The following is an 18,923-nucleotide window of genomic DNA, read 5'->3' as shown; positions in this document are numbered from 1 at the left end:
ATTAACAAGGCTACAAAGAGTGCCTACCTCACTTGTCCACTTGTTTGAAGTACAATCCAGGGAAGCTTGTTTGTACTGCTCCTGTACATATTAAACTGCTTAATGGACCATTTGAGGTCTAGCAAATGGATCACATACAACTTCTTCTGTCTCACTGATATAAATGTTTTAGTCATGGTCTCTATGTTTTTTTACAAGACTGAAGCCTTGCATATAAGCTACTCCTTTTCTGTGGCTTAAGCCCTTTAGCAAATGATTTTTCCTACCTAAGAGGTTCTTCTTGAATTTTACAGTGATTGAAGAACCCAATATACTGGCCAGGTATTTCAACAAGTCGACATGGTTTGGCCAATCTTATAGCACTTGTATCATGCTTACCACCCTTGATCATCTAGTTTAGTTGAACGCACAAAAGGCATTAAGAGTCAACTGGCAAAATTTGTACAGTCCCTCCAAATACTGTGGCCAGAAGCACTGTGATTGGTCCTTCTAAGTCTCAGACCCACTCATAAACTCTTGCCCTTTGACAAAATCATGAGACGCCCAGTGCACTTGGCTCCTGCATTTTCTGACCCACAACCAATACAAGGAGAGGTGCTCCAGTACCGCAAAGGCCTAACTGCTTCTATTAAGAATAACCCTGCTTTGGTACAGCAACCTTTCCACAGTCTGCTCCTGGGAGACGAAGACCTTAAGCATCATACCTTACAACTTAAAGATTTCATCTATTGCAAAACATACCTCCAGAAGAACTCTTCAACACTGCTGGAAAGGACCCTATCAGGTACTGCTAACCAATCTTTGTGCCAACAAACTCTAAGAAACAGGCTCTTGGATTCACATGATTCACCTTGTGCCACCAAACTTGAGAAAGCTCTCAATCAAAAGAGGGAAATGTAAAACATTAAACAGAAACCTCAATTAAACAGAGCTGGGAGACCAGAAGGGAGAGCTGACATGCCCTGGGACCATAGCAGAGCCAAACAGGAAGAAGAAAGACTCTTCTTCTTCCCTAGCAGGCACTCAGCCAATGAAAAGCCATGGATTCTTTGTTTACTATAGACTCCCCCCGCTTCCTTTTCTTTATTAAAGTATGCTTCTTCCCCTGTCACATGGGAACTTGCATGTGGCTTTCCATGGCTGAAAATCCCCAAACCACAATTTTCTGCTAATGCTGAATAAACCCCTTTGTTGGAGAAATATCTCCAAGTCCATTCATTTCAGGTCAAAAGAAAACATATTTGCACACAAAAGTTATTAGGACCACATTTCCTTGGTTGTTGGCTTTAATTTTTTAAGAAGAACTTCTAAATATATTCTAAAGTATGTATTCAAACCCAGTTTCTTAAACTTTTTACAAGCTGATAATAACAATGACCCACATGTCCTACAAAACCCTCAGAAATAAAACAGGTTTTATTAAGTTCACTATGTCAAGAAGCAATAGTTAGAACCGGATATGAAAAACAGACTGGTTCAAAATTGGGAAAGGAGTACTTCAAAGCTGTATATTCTCACCCTGCTTATTTAACTTCTATGCAGAGTACATCATGCAAAATGCTGGGATGGATGAAGCACAAGCTGGAATCAAGATTGTCAGGAGAAATATCAATAACTTCAGATACGCAGATGACACTCCCCTTATGGCAGAAAGCGATGGAGAACTAAAGAGCCTCTTGATGAAGGTAAAAGAGAACAGTGAAAAAGCTGACTTAAAACTCAACATTTAAAAAACTAAGATCATGGCATCCAGTCCCATCACTTCATGGCAAACAGATGGGGAAACAATGGAAACAGTGAGAGACTTTATTTTCCTGGGCTCCAAAATCACTGCAGATGGTGACTGCAGCCGTGAAATTAAAAGACACTTGCTCCTTGGAAGAAATGCTATGACAAAACTAGACAGTATATTAAAAAGCAGAGACATTACTTTGCAGACCAAGGTCCGTATAGTCAAAGCTATCGTTTTTCTAGTAGTCATGTATGGATGTGAAAGCTGGAACATAAACAAGGCTGAGAGCCCATGAACTGATGCTTTTGAATTATGGTGTTGGAGAAGACTCTTGAGAGTCCCCCGGACTGCAAAGAGATCACACCAGTCAATGCAAAAGGAAATCAACTCTGAAAATTCATTGGAAGGACTGATACTGAAGCTGAAGCTCCAATACTTTGGCCAACTGATGTGAAGAGCCAACTCCCTGATGCTGGGAAAGATAGAAGGAAGGAGGAGAAGGGGACGACAGAGGATGAGACGGTTGGATGGCATCACTGACTCAATGGACATGAGTTTGAGCAAACTCCGGGAGATGGTGAAGGACAGGGAAGCCTGTCAGGCTGCAGTCCATGGGGTCACAAAAAGTCAGACTGAACAACTGAACAACAACAACAATGCCATATTTAATGTGACAAGAAAAAGAGACAACTTAAAAATATTGTCAAAAGTCATATACATTTTGAAACCAAGTGTTTCTGATTAACATCCAATTAATCAAAAATTAAATTTACCCAGAATTCTAAATTATCCAGTCATTCTAGATAATGGAAAACTATCCTATATAGTTCTTCCTGATTAAAACCACAATAACACTAATCAAAACATAATTTTCTCATGGCTGATTCATGTTGTCGTGCTGTATGGCAAAAACCACAATACTGTAATTACCCTCTAATTAAAATAAATAATTTTTAAAGAAAGATAATTTTCTGATATGTATTAAATTAAGCTGAATCTACTAAATCCATTTCAACTATCATCTGAGTGAGATACTGAGTATTTCCAAAGAAAAAAATGACAGTTTTGCAAAGCCATCTACCACCAACCATGCTATCGCAGTGAGGTAAATCTGTATCTCCCAAAGACTGATACTAACATTTTGGAAGTTTATTAAAATTCTCCCTTCTATCAGTGCTCTCCTGAATTACTGCATGGCTCTTAACTCAGTTCTTTACCTCAAATCTTGCCTCACTTCAGGCCATCCTCCACAATTCTCAAATGTGAACACTGTGCTGTTGTGCTAAAATTGTTCAGTGGCACATACTACATATACAATGAAATATGAACGGCTTAATAAGGTCCCCTCTGATCAGCTCTCTTCCTAACTAGTTCCACCTATGCTCCTCTGCTCTGTTCTAGTCTTAGTGACTATTCACAATTCTTTGAAAGCACTATGTTCTCATAGCAGCTAGGCTCTACATCTTTGGACAGACCATTCCTCTTGCCCTCAGGTCCTTCCTTAGTGACATTCTACCTTACCCCCTCACTCCAGATGTGAATCATCTCCATAAACACATCCCTGATCCTCCACGGCAATCCTCCTGGCCTCTTCTCCGGCCACCACTGAAACTGAGCCCACACTTGGTGGAAAGCAGTATGTCCTAGTGCAGACTGGCTGCCTTGAATCCCAGCATCCCCACTTACCAGGTGATGTTTGCCAGGTTACTTAATTTTTCTGGGCTCTAGTTTCCTGATTTGGAAAGCGATTAAAAAAATAACAGTAAATAATACTTCATACGACTTTCAGAGACTTTACTGAGATGGTTTATTTTATACATGCAAAGTACTTAAAACAGAACCTCACTCTAAAAGTTATCCATGACTACGTTGTATAATAATGACTAATTATTACTTTCTCCACTAGACTGTGAACTCCTTGACAATAAGGTCTTTTTTTATTTTTTAATCTCTAACAGTGTTAGAGATTTCAGCAACTGTCTGCTGACTTAAGCTGAAAAACATCTTACTATAAAGAACCAAAATAAAAGTTAAACAACTTTCTCAGGCTGTTTCTCATTAATAAAGAGTATTCAGTCATTCATGACATGTAAAACAATAATCACATAATTATACTTCACTGATGAAGCCAAAGCTGCAAGTCACAGACATGAAACACATGACAGTGGACTGATGAATTTCATGACTTTCCCACCCAACACGATTTTAAGTGATCCCAGCGTTCTTCTGGCAGTGTCAGCTACTGGTCTGCCCTGCAGCCCCAACATGTCAGACAGTGGGGGCATCTTCAGGGAACCGATGACTTACTTCTATGTGCTGCCCTCTGCCAAGCCCCACAGCATAAAACAGTGTGAACTGGCGCTGATTCCTACCCTGTTACTGAGATTAGCATGGCACCAATTGAATTATGCTACTAAGTAAAGCAACAGAAGATACTCAATTTGAGTAAATTCCCAGAAACATTTGGTGTTATAAAGAATATTAGAAACTTCTGAAGCAGTCTAGAACTTATGAAGCTGGAAAAAGGCACCACCCTTACTCAAACAACAAAAAATGGCTAAACTAAAATCTCATAATTTTTCTTGAAGACATGAACCCTTAAAATTATGCAGCAACCAAATACCCTGAAACCCAAGAAGGATAGTTTGCAGGTTAGGAGAGAAAGGATGGACAGCCAGTCCCAACTGTGGTAGAGCATGGGAGGAAGGAACAGCGACCCAATACACACATAAAAAGGAATCAGGTAAAACTTCAACAAACTGCTAAAGGCTAAGTGTGGGCTATCATAGAAAAATAGCAGGCCTGGGAGTCTCACACACAAGGTGAATTCACACTGACTCTTAGATTCTTTTCTAAGAGCCCTCACTGTGCACATAAGAGGACACTTTGCCGGGAGAACAGGAAATTGGAAAGTCAGCGGTGCAAGCATGGAGGAGGGGACTGACTACCACTGCAGGAAAAGCAAAAACCCCTCCTCCCCTCAAAGCCTCTCTCCTACAGAAAAAGAACTTAAGCCGCTAAGGGAAGAGAGTCAAACCTGCTGACTCCAGCACACAGAACAGATACAGACTTTCTGGGAAAGAAGGAAAGGAAAAAACCCTATACTCTTGGAAAAGAAGCAGGAACACTCCTTCCTCTGGGACAGGACAGAAAACTCTCCCCTAGGAAAGATCGGAGTTTCCCTATCATAGGTGAAAGTGAGGTAAGAGTCGCTCAGTCGTGTCCAACTCTTTGCGACCCCATGGACTAGACAGCCCATGGAATTCTCCAGGCCAGAACACTGGAGTGGGTAGCCTTTCCCTTCTCTAGGGCATCTTCCCAACCCAGGGATCGAACCCATGTTGCAGGCGGATTCTTTACCAGCTGAGCCACAAAGACCAGAGTTTCACTATCATAGGTAGGAGGGACCAAAATGCTGAGACGGTCCCATCGTGGAGACCAGGTACACAAGAGCTATCTAGGATTGAAGTCGGACTAGAAAAACAGAGAGGTCCTGCCTCTGATCCTCTGCATTGAGTAACAACCATCACATTTTACCGCTGGAGGCAGGGCAAGAGCATGGAGACAGATACCCTTGAAGCCCAGGGATAGAGAGATAACTGAAAACGATTATGGAGGAGGAATACTAAGAAAACTCCTCTGGCACAACTGCCCCTGCCACAAACACTGGAATCTTTAGAGGAATCTGAAGTCTGTGATACTGAAGGTAACCATAACAAAACAGACCAAAAAAAAAAAAAAAAAAAAAAAAAACACCAATCTAAAACCCAGGTCAATTCCTTACTCAACTTCCACTATAAAAGTCTGACAGAAAAGAGGTAATCATTTCAGAGTGTAAATACCATTTTTTTCAATATCTACTAATGTTTCAGTTCAGTTCAGTTCAGTTCAGTCACTCAGTCGTGTCCGAATCTTTGTGACCCCATGGACTGCAGCATGCCAGGCCTCCCTGTCCATCACCAACTCCCGAAGTTTACACAAACTCACGTCCATTGATTCGGTGATGCCATCCAACCATCTCATCCTCTGTTGTCTCCTTTTCCTTCCGCCTTCAATCTTTCCCAGCATCAGTCTTTTCCAATGAGTCAGTTCTTTACATCAGGTGGCCAAAGTACTGGAGTTTCAGCTTCAGCATCAATCCTTTCAATGAATATTCAGGACTGATTTCCTTTAGGATGGACTGGTTGGATCTCCTTGCAGTCCAAGGGACTCTCGAGAGTCTTTTCCAACACCACAGTTCAAAAGCATCAATGCTTTGGAGCTCAGCTTTCTTTAGAGTCCAACTCTCATATCCATACCTGACTACTGGAAAAACTATAGCTTTGACTAGACGGACTTTGTTAGCAAAGTAATGTCTCTGCTTTTTAATACGCTGTCTAGGTTGGTCATAGCTTTTCTTCCAAGGAGCCAGCGTCTTTTCATTTCATTGCTGCAGTCATCATTTGCATTTTGGAGCCCAAAAAAATAAAGTCTGTCACTGTTTCTACTGTTTCTGCATCTATGTGCCATAAAATGATGGGACTGGATGCCATGATCTTAGTTTTCTGAATGTTGAGCTTTAAGCCAACCTTTTTACTCTCCTCTTTCACTTTCATCAAGAGGCTCTTTAGTTCTCCTTCACTTTCTGCCATAAGGGTGGTGTCATCTGCATATCTGAGGTTATTGATATTTCTCCCGGCAATCTGGATTCCAGCTTGTGCTTCCTCCAGCCCAGCGTTTCTCATGATGTACTCTGCATAAAAGTTAAATAAGCAGGGTGACAATATACAGCCTTGACGTACTCCTTTTCCTATTGGGAACCAGTCTGTTGTTCCATGTCCAGTTCTAACTGTTGCTTCCTGACCTGCATACAGATTTCTCAAGAGGCAGGTCAGGTGGTCTGGTATTCCCATCTCTTTCAGAATTTTCCACAGTTTAGCATTTGGTAAACATTTATGACAGACTTCCTAGGTGGTGCTAGTGGTAAAGAACCCGCCTGCCAATGCAGGACACGTAAGAGATGAGGGTTCGATCCCCGGGTCGGGAAGATCCCCTGGAGGAAGGCACAGCAATCCACTTCAGTATTCTTGCCTGGAGAATCCCATGGACAGCGTAGCCTGGCAGGCTATGGTCCATAGGGTCACAAAGAATCAGACACCACCGAGGTTGGACATGACTTAGCAGAGCACGTTTACGACACACAAACAAACAAGAGAAACAAATATTATCAAAAGATAAAGCAATCACTAGAAATAGACTCAGAGATGAACCAGATGTTTAAATTAACAAACAGGGACTTTAAATAGCTATGATTAATATGTTAAAGAATTTAGGGGGAAAGGTAGATGAAAAAAGAAAACAGGGAATTTCAACATAGGAAAAACTCCTTTAAGGGTCAAATGAAAAATCCATAAATAAAAAACATAGCAAAGATGAAAGATTCCTTAGAATCATTAGTAGATTCAATAAAGCCAAAGAAAGAAGTAGTAGACTTGAAGCTAGACCAATTAAAAAACCCAAAGCAAAACACTAAGAGGAAAAAAAGGGGAAATAAATAGAGCACCTAAAGCAAAGGGACAAATACCAAATGGTTACCAAATTTAAATGCTCTGCTGCTTTAAAACTCAACATTCAAAAAAACTAAGATCATGGCATCCAGTCCCATCACTTCATGGCAAACAGATGGGGAAACAATGGAATCAGTGATAGACTTTATTTTCTTAGGCTCCAAAACCACTGTGGATGGTGACTGCAGCCATGAAATTAAAAGATGCTTGCTCCTTGGAAGAAAACCTATGATAAACCTAGATAGCATCTTAAAAAGTAGAGACATCACTTTGCCAACAAAGGTCCCGTCTAATCAAACTATGTTTTTTTCCAGTAGTCATGCACGGATGTAAGAGTTGGACCATAAAGAAGGCTGAGCACCAAAAAGTTGATGCTTTCGAACTGTGGTGCTGGAGAAGACTCTTGAGAGTCCCTTGGACAGCAAGGAGATCAAACTAGTCAATCCTAAAGGAAATCAACCCTGAATATTTATTGGAAGGACTGATGGTGAAGCTAAAGCTCCAATACTTTGGTCACCTGACGTGAAAAGCCAAGTCACTGAAAAAGACTCCGATGCTGGGAAAGATTTGAGGGCAGAAGAAGGGGGCGACAGAAGATGAGATGGTTGGATGGCATCATCGACTCAATGGACATGAGTTTGAGCTAACTCTGGGAGGTAGTGAAGGACAGTGAAGCCTGGTGAGCCGCAATCCATGGGGCTGTAAAGAGTTGGATACAACTGAGTAACTGAACAGCAACAACAAGAAGCATATGTATAATTGGATTCCCAGAAAGATGAGGATGGGGCAAAAGAAAAACTAGAAGAAATAATGGCAGTGAATTTTCAAAATAATGCAGGACATCAAACCAGAAGATCCAAGAATCTCAATGAATCTCAAGCAGGATTAAACACATACACACACTTCATATCTTTACTGCTAAATATTAAAGATAAAATCTTAAAAGAAGGCAGAGGGAAAAAAGCCACATTGGCTAGAGCAGACTTTTCTTCAGAAACTATGTAATCCAGAAGATACAGAATATCATCTCTAAGACATAGAGATGATAACCTAGAATGCTAGACGATAGATAACCTAGATGCCAACCTAGAATTTCATGCAAGGAAAATATACCACAGTAATAAAAAGCAAAATGAAAATGTTTTCAACCAAACATTGCTAGCAGACCTGCAATATAAAAACTGTAAAGAAAGTTCTTAAGGCAGGAAGAATATGATGCCAGACAGAAACCTGGATCTATTCAAAGAAATAAAAAGTTCCAAAAATTGAAAAAGTTAAAGGTTTTGATTTTAAATCACTCCAAAACATAACTGACCTTTTAAAACAAAAATAGCATCAATGTATCCTAAGGTTTTAAATATGCAAAAAATAAAATGTATGTCAAAATAGCGTAAAGGATGGGAGAGAGAAATTGGAAGTATACTGATAAAGGATCTGTATGCCTTATCTATTGCAGTAGTATATTACTTGAAGGTAAACTGTGACAAAGATATATAGTGAAATCCTTAAGGCAGTCCCTCAGAAAATTTCAAAAAGGAGGTATAACTTATGAGTCAGTTGAAAGATAAGAGTCACAAAAAATACTAAATTTATCCAAAATCAGGTTACAAAGGAGAGGAAAAAAAGGACAAATCCCCCAATTTCAAGACAGTAGTTTTAAATCTAATTTCACCAATAGGTATATTAGGCGTAAATGATCTAAACACTCTCAGTTATAAGACAAAGAATGTCAGACTTGATTTTTTAAAAAAAATGTCATATTAAATCCACTTCAAATAAAAAGATATACATATTTTAAAAGAAAAAGGAAAAAGAGCCTGACTTGTAAAGAGCAAGGAGAATGTTACTCTCACTCTCACAACAACAAAAATAAAAAAGCTGAATTAACTGAACATTCAAAAAATTCAACATTAAAAAAGCTAAGATCATGACAAATGGCTGGGTCACTTCATGGCCAATAGATGGGGAAACAGTGGAAACAGTGACTGACTATTTTTGGGGGGCTCAAAAATCACTGCAGATGGTGACTGCAACCATGAAATTAAAAGACATCTGCTCCTTGGAAGAACCAACCTAGACAGCATACTAAAAAGCAGAGACACTATTGCCGACAAGGGTCTGTCTAGTCCAGGCTATGGTTTTTCCAGTGGTCATGCACGGATGTGCGAGTTGGACTGTGAAGAAAGCTGAGCGCCGAAGAATTGATGCTTTTGAACTGTGGTGTTGGAGAAGACTCTGGAGAGTCCCTTGGACTGCAAGGAGATCCAACCGGTCAATCCCAAAGGAAAACAGTCCTGAATATTCACTGGAAGGACTGATGCTGAAGCTGAAACTCCAATATTTTGGCCACCTGATGCGAAGAGCTGATTCATTTGAAAAGACCCTGATGCTGGGAAAGATTGAAGGCAGGAGGAGAAGGGGATGACAGAGGATGAGATGGCTGGATGGCATCACAGATTCGACAGACATGAATTTGAGTAAGCTCCAGGAGTTGGTGATGGACAGGGAAGCCTGGAGTGCTGCAGTCCATGGGGTCGCAAAGAGTCAGACGCGACTGAGTGACTGAACTAAACTGAACTGAAAACCAATAATTATTTAAGTCCAATAGAGGTCACAAGGCAAACCACAACTCAGAAAACTGAAGAAACAGAAAACAGAGAATCACATCTTAACAGGAGCAGAAACTATCACTGGAGTTAGCAACTGGTCGGAAAACTGAACAACAGGGAAAACTTAAGAGTAATTACTAGTGGACTAATTGCTGGAGACTGAGTACAGGCTAGCTTGAGAGAGTAAAAACAGCTGGATGCCCAGCCTCAGAGAGTGTTCCACATGTTCAGGGATTTTACCTCTAGAAGCCCCACCAGGTTCTCTTCATGGTAAAGATCAGAGAAAATTCTCCAGGAAATTCTGCAGGAGGCAGACAGAGGAGGAAGGTAATCATTATGAATCACACCAAAAGCATTCTCTTTCCCGTAACAAAGGGTGACTTAAAGGAAAACTCTTTAAACAGAGCCTAACCAATATGTTTTTTGTTGCTGTTGTTTTTTCACCAGAGCCTGACACAGAGGGCTTCCCTGGTGGCTCAGACAGTGAAGAATTCACCTGCAATGCAGGAGACCTGGGTTTGATCCCTGGGTTGGGAAGATCCCCTGCAGGAGGGCATGGCAACCCACTCCAGTATTCTTGCCTGGAGAATCCCATGGACAGAGGAGCCTGGAGAGCTTCAGTCTATGGGGTCGCAAAGAATCAGACACAACTGAGCAACTAAGCAAAGCATAGCACAACTGACGCAAGGAAAGGAAAATACCTGACTCCATCCTCCTCTAGCCTTTCTGTCTCACCTAAGTGGGGTAAGAAAAGGTGAGAAGCACTTGCAAAGGCACAGGCATGGACACAGGCCCACTAAAAGACTGAGCTCTAATCACAGGATTATAGAACACTTCCATTCTCCCCATAACTTAACACCATATCAACAGGACTCCAATATAGTATCAGTAGGTTAAATTCAAAGAACTGCAAGCTTAGATGCCATTTAAGGAGTCTCTGTTGCTGCTGCTGCTGCTAAGTCGCTTCAGTCGTGTCCGACTCTGTTCGACCCCACAGACGGCAGCCCACCAGGCTCCCCCGTCTCTGGGATTCTCCAGGCAAGAACACTCAAGTGGGTTGCCATTTCCTTCTCCAATAAGGAGTCTCTAGAGAAATTCAAAGATAACAAGGGAGACAAAAACAAGGACACTAAAGGAATTTTAGACTCTGAATCTTAAGCCTTTATCCATCAGGCAGAAAATCAGTAAGTGTGTGACTGAACTGAACCAGCACCATCAATCAGCTATATTAATTTGATATTTATAGATTGCTTCATCCAATGACAGCAGAATGCATGGTTATTCTCAAGTTTATGTGTAACATTAACCAAAATGGACCACATTTTGTGCTATAAAACACACACAAAAACATTCAAACAAATAGAAATCATACAAATTGTACTCCCAGACCACAACAAAATTAAACTAAAAATCAATAACAGAAAGCAGTGCTTTCTGAAATTTACTGCATTTATAGCATGAAATATATATATATATTAGAAAATAAGAAAGCTCTAAAGTCAATAACTTAAGTGTTCACCTTAGAAAACTAGAAAAAGAGGAGCAAATTAAATTCAAAATAAGCAGGAGAAAGAAATAATAAAAATCAGAAAAGAAATCAAAATCAATGAAACTAAAAACAGGAAATTAATAGAGAAAAATCACCAATACTGAAAAGTTGGTTCTTTGAAAAGGTCAATAAAATCAATAAACCTCTAACCAGGCTAAACAAGAAAAAAAGAAAGAAGACATAAATTACTAATATAAGAAACAAAAGAGGAGCCATCACTATTGATCCCATGGATAAAAGGGTAATAAAAGAGTATTATAAGGAGCTCCAAGCCCACAAACTTGATAAATAAAATGGACCAATTCCTTGAAAGACACAACCCACCAAAACTCACACGAGGAACAGATAATCTGAATAAAGCCTGTATCTATTATAAAAATTGAATCAAAAGTTAATAACCTTCTAAAGAAATCACTAGGCCTAAATGGTTTCACTGGTGACTTCTGTCTAACATTTAAGGAAGAAATAATACCAAGTGTCCAAAATTTCTTTCAGAAAATAGAAGCAGAGAGAATACTTTCTGACTGTTTACCTAATGGTAGCATTACTCTAAAAACGAAACCAGACAAAGACATTACAAGAAAGGAAAATTAAAGAATACTATCTCTCATGAACACAAATGCAAAAATTCACAAGAAAATATTAGCAAATTGAATGTAAGTATAAAAAAATTATTCACCATAATCAACTGGAATTTATTCCATGTATGCAAAGTTGGTTCAATGTTTTAAAATTAATATCATCTATCAAAACAACAGGCTAAATGAGAAAAACCATATTATCATACTAAGAGATGTTGAGAAAGCATTTCACAAATTCAACATTCATTCAAGGCAAAACTCTATCAGCACATCTACCAAAATTAGGGGGACTTCCTCAACTTTATATATCCACAAGAAACAACAGCTAACACCACATTTGGGGCTTCCCAGGTGGCTCAGCAGTAAAAGGTCCACCTCTAAATGCAGGAGACACAGGTCCAATCCCCGGGTTGGGTAGATCCCATGGAGAAAGAAATGGCAACTCCAGTATTCTTGTCTGGAAAATCCCATGGTCAGAGAAGTCTAGGGGGTCTACAGTCCATAGGATTGCAAAAAAAATGAGTCAGACACAACTTGTGACTAAACAACAACAACCCTTTTTGCCACTTCTATGTAACATCATATTGAAAGTCTTAGCTCATGCAATGAGACAAGAGAAGGAAATAAAAGTTATAGACTGGAAAGAAAGAAATAAAAATAAATGAACCCAGTCACTCTACTCCTAAGTATCTACTCAAGAAAAATAAAAATATATGTCTACATAAAAACCTGTACATGAATGCTTATGGTAGCTTCCTCCATAATCACCAAATATTGGAAGCAACCTTATCTTAGTTAACTTAGCACCTTGAAACACCAAACATGCATTACTTCACAATTTCTATGAGATAGGAATTTGGGGCCAGTTTGGTTATCCAGTGGCTGGAGAATCCATTCTAAGGTGATTTAATCATATGACTGTTGCCAAGAGGCCCCAGTCCTCCACTGGCTATTGTCAGAAGGCCATGTCTCTTGCCCCATCAACCTCTCCACGGGTCCCCTTGTTTCCTCACAAAACAGGAGCTAGTTTTCCCTAGACGGTGTGATCCAAACAAGAGCATGCAGAGCCATGATGTCTTTTATGATCTAGTCTCAAAAATTGCATACTGAGACTGCGATCTGCCATATTCTCCTGGTTCCAGAGACTAACCCTGACACAATGTGGGAGAGGTCATCAGAGGGGCATGAAAACCAGGAAACAGGAATCACTGGTACCATTTGGGAAGCTGACTACCACAAACCTAAAGGTCCATTAACCGGTGAATAGGTAACAAAGTGTGATACATCCATACAGTGGAATAGTAATCAGCAATAAAAAGGAACCAACTCCTAAAGGAACAACCACAAATATACTATACTAAGTGAAAGATGTTAAGACCTCAAAAGCTACATAAAATATGATTACATTTATATGGCATTCTGAGAAAGGTAAAAACCAAAGAGACACAAAACAGATCAAGTTGTCAGTGGTCTGGGACAGGGCAAAAGACTGACTACAAAGAGACATGAGGAAATTTCTTTAAATGATGAAAATAATCTATATTTAATTGTGATGGTGCTTTGATTTGTGATGTGCTTTGTTAAAATTCATATAACTATAAATACAAAAAGGGTGAGTTTTTCTTAAGTAAATTATACCTCAAATTACTCATAAAAAGAGAGAAAAGAATCTTAAGAGGAAACAGAAGAGGCTGGGTTGGGAAGATGGTTTCAGGAGTCTTAATGTGTAAATAGTCGAGCTTTCTGAGAGAAAAATGACTACTGAATCAATAACATTATCGTTTAAATTCCTTAAGCTAAAAACTTTCTCTGAGCTTGAGTCTACAGATTGAAAATGCCTATCATATTACAGGCTATATGGATGAGAAAAGATACACATGTATCCTGGCAAAAGTCTTGAACTCTAAGAATCAATAGAAAGAAAGAAAGAACAAGTTACTTAGCAAGTAAGACAGACAGATATACACTGTCTTACCTGCAACACGATAAAAAAGGAAATGGTAAACTAGCATGCACAACTTTTTGAGAAAAGGACAGCCACTCAAGAATTCTATCCCGGTGCTTGCTTTGACAGCACATATACTAAAATTGGAATGATAGCCAGAAGATTAGCATGGCCCCTGTGTAAGGATGACACGCAAATTTGTAAAGCACTACATATTTATTTTGCTTTAGGTCCAGGAAAAGGATGCAGTGTTAAGTCCATAAAGAAATTTTCAGTCCCTGGTGATGTGAGTTCTAGCTTGAATACTACACATTAAATGGGGAGAATTAATCCAACTTCATCCTAGTCAAAGTCTGAAGTGACACCTTTCTCAAAATAGAAAAAAAATGTTCTTTATCACATGGGGGGGGGGGGGGACAGAGAGAAAGAGAATTCTATCCCAACCAAGAGTAAAATAAAATTATTTGGGGATCTATAATCACTCAGAAAATGTATCATTCATTTATCCCATCCAGAGAAATAGTCAAAAAAATGCCAACCAAGTAACTGAATCATAGCAAAAAGAGGGGAGGATAAAGGGACCTTATAACATGTGCAGTTAAACTGAAGTGGATACTAGTAAAGCAATTAAGAAGAGATATATAACAAATGAAAATCCAATTAGATTTTAAAATTAAAATAAAGCCTCTGAACAAAGGGCTTCCCTGGTGGCTGAGATGGTAAAGACTCTGCATTTAATGTGGGAGACCTGGGTTCAATCCCTGGGTTAGGAAGATGCCCTGGAGAAGGGAATAGCACTCCACTCCAGTATTCTTGCCTGGAGAATTCCATGGACAGAGAAGCCTGGTGAGCTAAGGGTCGCCAAGAGTCAAACACGACTGAGTCACTCACATACACACACACACACACACATCTAAACAAAACAAATATTAAAGTCAGTCCAGTGTACAAGGAAACTTTCAGTAGTTAACACAAACAGTTTCAGTTTTGTTTTACCTGGTTTACAAGATGAGAGTGACCAAACAGCTTGTGACCCAATTTCCCGTACTGTTCCAGTCCTTTCCAACTGCTTAGGGTCAGCACCAGGAGGTGTCTTGTTTGGTGTGGTCATTTTAAAAATACTCTATGTAGAAAAAAAGAATATTCACATTATACCAGGACCTGAGCATCTTTATACAAATGGTAAAAGTTTAACAGCCAGTGTATCACGAATGTAACCTGGATAGTAACCATCTATTTTCAAGAGCAGTTGACATAACCACTGCAATTTCAAAGGCTTGAGAATTCAGTTTTGTTTCTACAGTGTAACATATTGTGACTTACAAGTTGTGCAAAACAGCAGAATATAGTAGTCAAAACCCCATAGGATCAGGATGTCAACTCTCAAGTTGACTCTTGCCTTTAACTAGTCTAGACTTTTGAGGGGTCTGGGCTTTCCCGTTTCCTGCCAAAGGGGTTGATGTGTAACTCTATAATGCTGTGCAGTTCTATACTTCTATGAGCAAAAATTCCAATTCAAATGCAGTTTTTTCTCTAAAAAAGTCAGACTGAAATCTTAATCCTGGAATATGTAAATATTGGTTTACATCTTAAATAATCCATTAAGTGATTAAGTGATGCAGAGAAAAATCGCATCTCATTACTTATCAAAAATTCCAATTAAATGTGCTCTTACCGTAGAACATAAAGTCAGAAGAATGCCTTTAATGTCTAGAAGTGAGTAACGGGCCTATTCTAAACCACAAGTTTACTTCATCTTTCACATCTTTTGTTAGTTAATCTTGGTAAGTGTGTCCAAATGTGGGGAGGGGAAAAAAAAAACCCCTCTGGATAGTGAACAACATGTAAAATTGCTTCAGTAATGCAGTTTCAACTACTAAACATCGTTATACCTAGATGCTATTATGAACCTGGCCCAGAAGGTTTGCACACTGTCCCCTTGATATCCACCTCCTATCAGATCTCAGTTGTTCCCTAACTCTTCACACTTGATACTCTTTAAATAATACCAGACACTGAACTACAGACTGGAAAGCACTGAGGCTCAAATGATCCATTAGCAGTTTTCTGAATCAGTACATGGGTGAATGGATAGGTTCAATAATAAACTAAAGTATTCCCACCTGCAAGTTAAGTAAGATCTAAGATGATATAAACTAAAGTATTCCCACCTGCAAGTTAAGTAAGATCTAAGATGAGGTAATTAAACCTACGGTCACATCTTCAAATGTCCAAAAAATGTCAAACTGTCGCCGCAAAAGGCCCATCTCTATTTTGGAGCAGAATTCACCTGCCGAACTTGGCACTGGCCGCCACCAAGTGGAAAAAACACGGAGCTCGAAGAAGAATGGGTTCCGGGCCATTCCGTTCAGGAGCTAAGGTCAAGGAGAGAAAGCCACCGCGAGCAGTGTCTGGTCCAGACTCTGTCGGTTCTGCTTGACACCTCTGTCAGAAGTACTAAAATGGGCAACCTCTAAGGATCCATTTCTGACCCACGGGCCTTGAGGAAATGGCGTAAAAGAAGACTGACAATGGAAAAGAGAAGGTGTTCGCTTAAGCTAGAACCATTCTCCCCGTCGGGGAAAGCCCACGCACTTACAGCTTGCAGACTCTGCTTGCCGCCACTCAGTTTTTCTGGATCCGCCGCAGCTCCGCGCCACTCCCACTCGGCTTCCCAGGCCCGCCTAGCTTCCCCAGAGATGTCACTGGGGTCGCAGTACAATGACGTCAGTCCCAGCCGCCTCTCCCTACCTCTTTCCACAGCTCCGCCTGGCGCGCCCTGGCGCGCACGCGCATTACGTCCTTGTGGCATGCGTGAGGCGGCGGCTGGGCACCGCCATTTTGGCCGGTGGCCGCAGGAACACGCTGTGTGGCTGAGAAGTGAAAAGCAAGCGCCGATTTGATCTCTGCGTTCCCCTCCGCAAGGGGAATCTGTTTCTCCAGGTACGTGAATAGCCTGGAGGGGGTTGGCCTTTAGCTGCAGTCTGCCGCGGTCTAAACACCGTGGGGACATTCTCCGAGAGCCTTTGGTTAGGCCTCAGGTGGCGGCGGCAGCGGCGCGTGGCAGCCGGCTTGGACGAGACAGCTGGAACCGCCGGAGCACGGGTGCCGCCGAGCGCCGGGGGCGCCTCGCGCTTTCCCTCCAGCTGACCCGGCTCTCGGCCGCTGTGGTCCGGCAGCCCCGCCAAGGGACATGGAAATGGATATAGGTGCCATTCTCTCGGTGGTCCACTCCCCGCCGCCTCCACCCCGCGCCTCCCCTAGCACTGAATCTCTGTGAAAGCCGCCTTTATGACTTAGAGCGTCCCCTACTGCCCCGGCTCTTCTGGCACAGGTGGGAAGCCTTTTCTTCGCGGTTTGGGGATTGTGGAATGAGTCACGGCATCTTACCGCCAAGAGTCGGATCCTCCTCGTCCACTCCCAGTCTTTACAGAAATGATGGCCAGATGTCACTGGACTTTTCTCACAGCAGCTTGTACTCTGCTGTCACCATGGTGATCTCAAATAATCTTCCAGTTGAACGCGTTTTGCATTTCGTGAGAGTTTTTACACTTGGTGATTTCTCCGATTTCCCCGTTATTGTATTTTAAACCCCTGGAGATCAGGTTCTATGTCTTTACTGAAAGTACCTTTATTTCCCCTTAAGTGGTTCTTGCATCTTGGGCGCGACGGCTAAAGTCAATTCCCACATCCCATAAACTACCTAAGCAGCTTTTCTTATTTTTTACGGTAAAATCGGTAAGAGAGAGAAATAACTGTCAAAACACTGTACAGGGTTTTATTGGGGGGAGGGGTGCTTTCTCTTCCACAGGACTGCTAACTGCATTTATTTTTTGGTGGCATCTGTTTTTGCAGCCCTCAGTACTTTTGGCCCTGGTTCTGAGAATATGCATTCTATACCAGCTTCTTGACGATAATGCTTCATTTTTGTCAGTATTAACCAAGGGCTCTTGTATCTGAACCAAAAAGTGTTGTTTGTTTTTATTTTAGTTAAAATCCTTGTTTCCCCTGTAAAAAATATTTTGCTGGGGCAAGGATAAAGCGATAGTAATTTAGTGTCTCTTCTAATTGTCTTCAGTTTAAGACTCTGAAATCAGAGTTGTGCACCACTCCCGACTGACACGTTTTATAAATTTAATAACCTGCAATAGCATATAATTTTAGAATATTTCACATGACATAAGCATCATTCGTTTTCGTACGCTTTCACAGGGTATTAAAATAATTTTGGTTTTAGACTACAAAGTGAAAATTCGCTCAGTCCTGTCCGACTCCATGGACTGGTTCTTGAGGCCAGATTACTGAAGTGGGTAGCTTTTTCCCTTTTCTAGCAGATCTTCCCAACCCAAGAATCGAACCAGGGCCTCCTGCTTTGCAGGTGGATCCTTTACCAACTGAGCTATCGGGGGAAACTTCGTGGGACTTCTTTGGTGGTCGAGTGGTTAAGACTTTGCTTCCCTGGTGGTTCAGACGGTAAAGCGGATGATTCAATCCCTGGATCAGGAAGATCCCCTGAAGGACATGGCAACTCACTCCAGTACTCCTGCCTGGGAAATCTCATGGAGAGAGGAGCCTGGTAGGCTACAGTCCATGGGATCGCAAAGAGTCAGACACGACTGTTCGACTTAAGTTTCTTTAGACTACAAATGCTTTCTATAAATGTCTCACTTCCTTTTTTCCTCTCAGCTGGAAGGATGATGGAGGTCATTGTTCAAGTACCTGTTTTCAACAGTTTGTTTTCAGGTTTGAGATAGCTTCAGATCCCTGTTTGTTCCTAGGAGTCTGTTAACTACAGTCTTCCCCTGCAAGCTTTCCTGTACTCCATCTTTCTTGCTGAAAAAGAAAGGAGGGGATCCTTCTTCCCAATTCTTGAAACTTACATAGAAATTTAATTAACAATAGTGTCTACACGTTGCTCTGTTAATGAACAGTTCTATAAAGAATCTGTATTCATTTTTCTT

The 18,923-nt window shown here is 40.8% G+C and overlaps 2 protein-coding genes and 1 non-coding gene across 8 annotated transcripts in view; 2 read left to right on the top strand and 1 right to left on the bottom strand.

Moving 5' to 3' along the window:
* Window positions 1-16,904, bottom strand: part of ANAPC10 (anaphase promoting complex subunit 10) — an 85,465-nt gene extending 68,561 nt beyond the window's left edge. The window contains exons 1-2 of one of the 5 annotated variants that reach the window (XM_055549790.1): window positions 16,562-16,904; window positions 14,959-15,085 (exon numbers count right to left, since the gene is read on the bottom strand). In XM_055549790.1, the coding sequence (XP_055405765.1) occupies window positions 14,959-15,085; window positions 16,562-16,774 (340 nt within the window). In that variant the 5' untranslated portion in view covers window positions 16,775-16,904. Of the gene's footprint in view, window positions 1-14,958; window positions 15,086-16,175; window positions 16,195-16,252; window positions 16,532-16,561 lie in introns of those variants that run through there. The other 4 variants (XM_055549791.1, XM_055549789.1, XM_055549793.1 and 1 more) reach the window with 4 other exon arrangements.
* On the top strand, window positions 14,076-14,182 carry LOC129630472 (U6 spliceosomal RNA). Its single transcript, XR_008703727.1, has one exon. It is a non-coding gene; the product is annotated as a U6 spliceosomal RNA (small nuclear RNA).
* Window positions 16,768-18,923, top strand: part of ABCE1 (ATP binding cassette subfamily E member 1) — a 31,012-nt gene continuing 28,856 nt past the window's right edge. The window contains exon 1 of one of the 2 annotated variants that reach the window (XM_055549787.1): window positions 16,768-16,905. The gene's annotated coding sequence lies outside the window, so the exon portion shown is untranslated. The remainder of the gene's footprint in view (window positions 16,906-18,923) is intronic. The other variant, XM_055549788.1, reaches the window with a different exon arrangement.

This window comes from Bubalus kerabau, chromosome 16, assembly GCF_029407905.1.
Source record: "Bubalus kerabau isolate K-KA32 ecotype Philippines breed swamp buffalo chromosome 16, PCC_UOA_SB_1v2, whole genome shotgun sequence".
NCBI classification, from domain to species: Eukaryota; Metazoa; Chordata; class Mammalia; order Artiodactyla; family Bovidae; genus Bubalus; species Bubalus kerabau.
The sequence above is the reverse complement of the archived record's forward strand: the minus strand, read 5'-3'. Positions and strand labels throughout refer to the sequence as shown.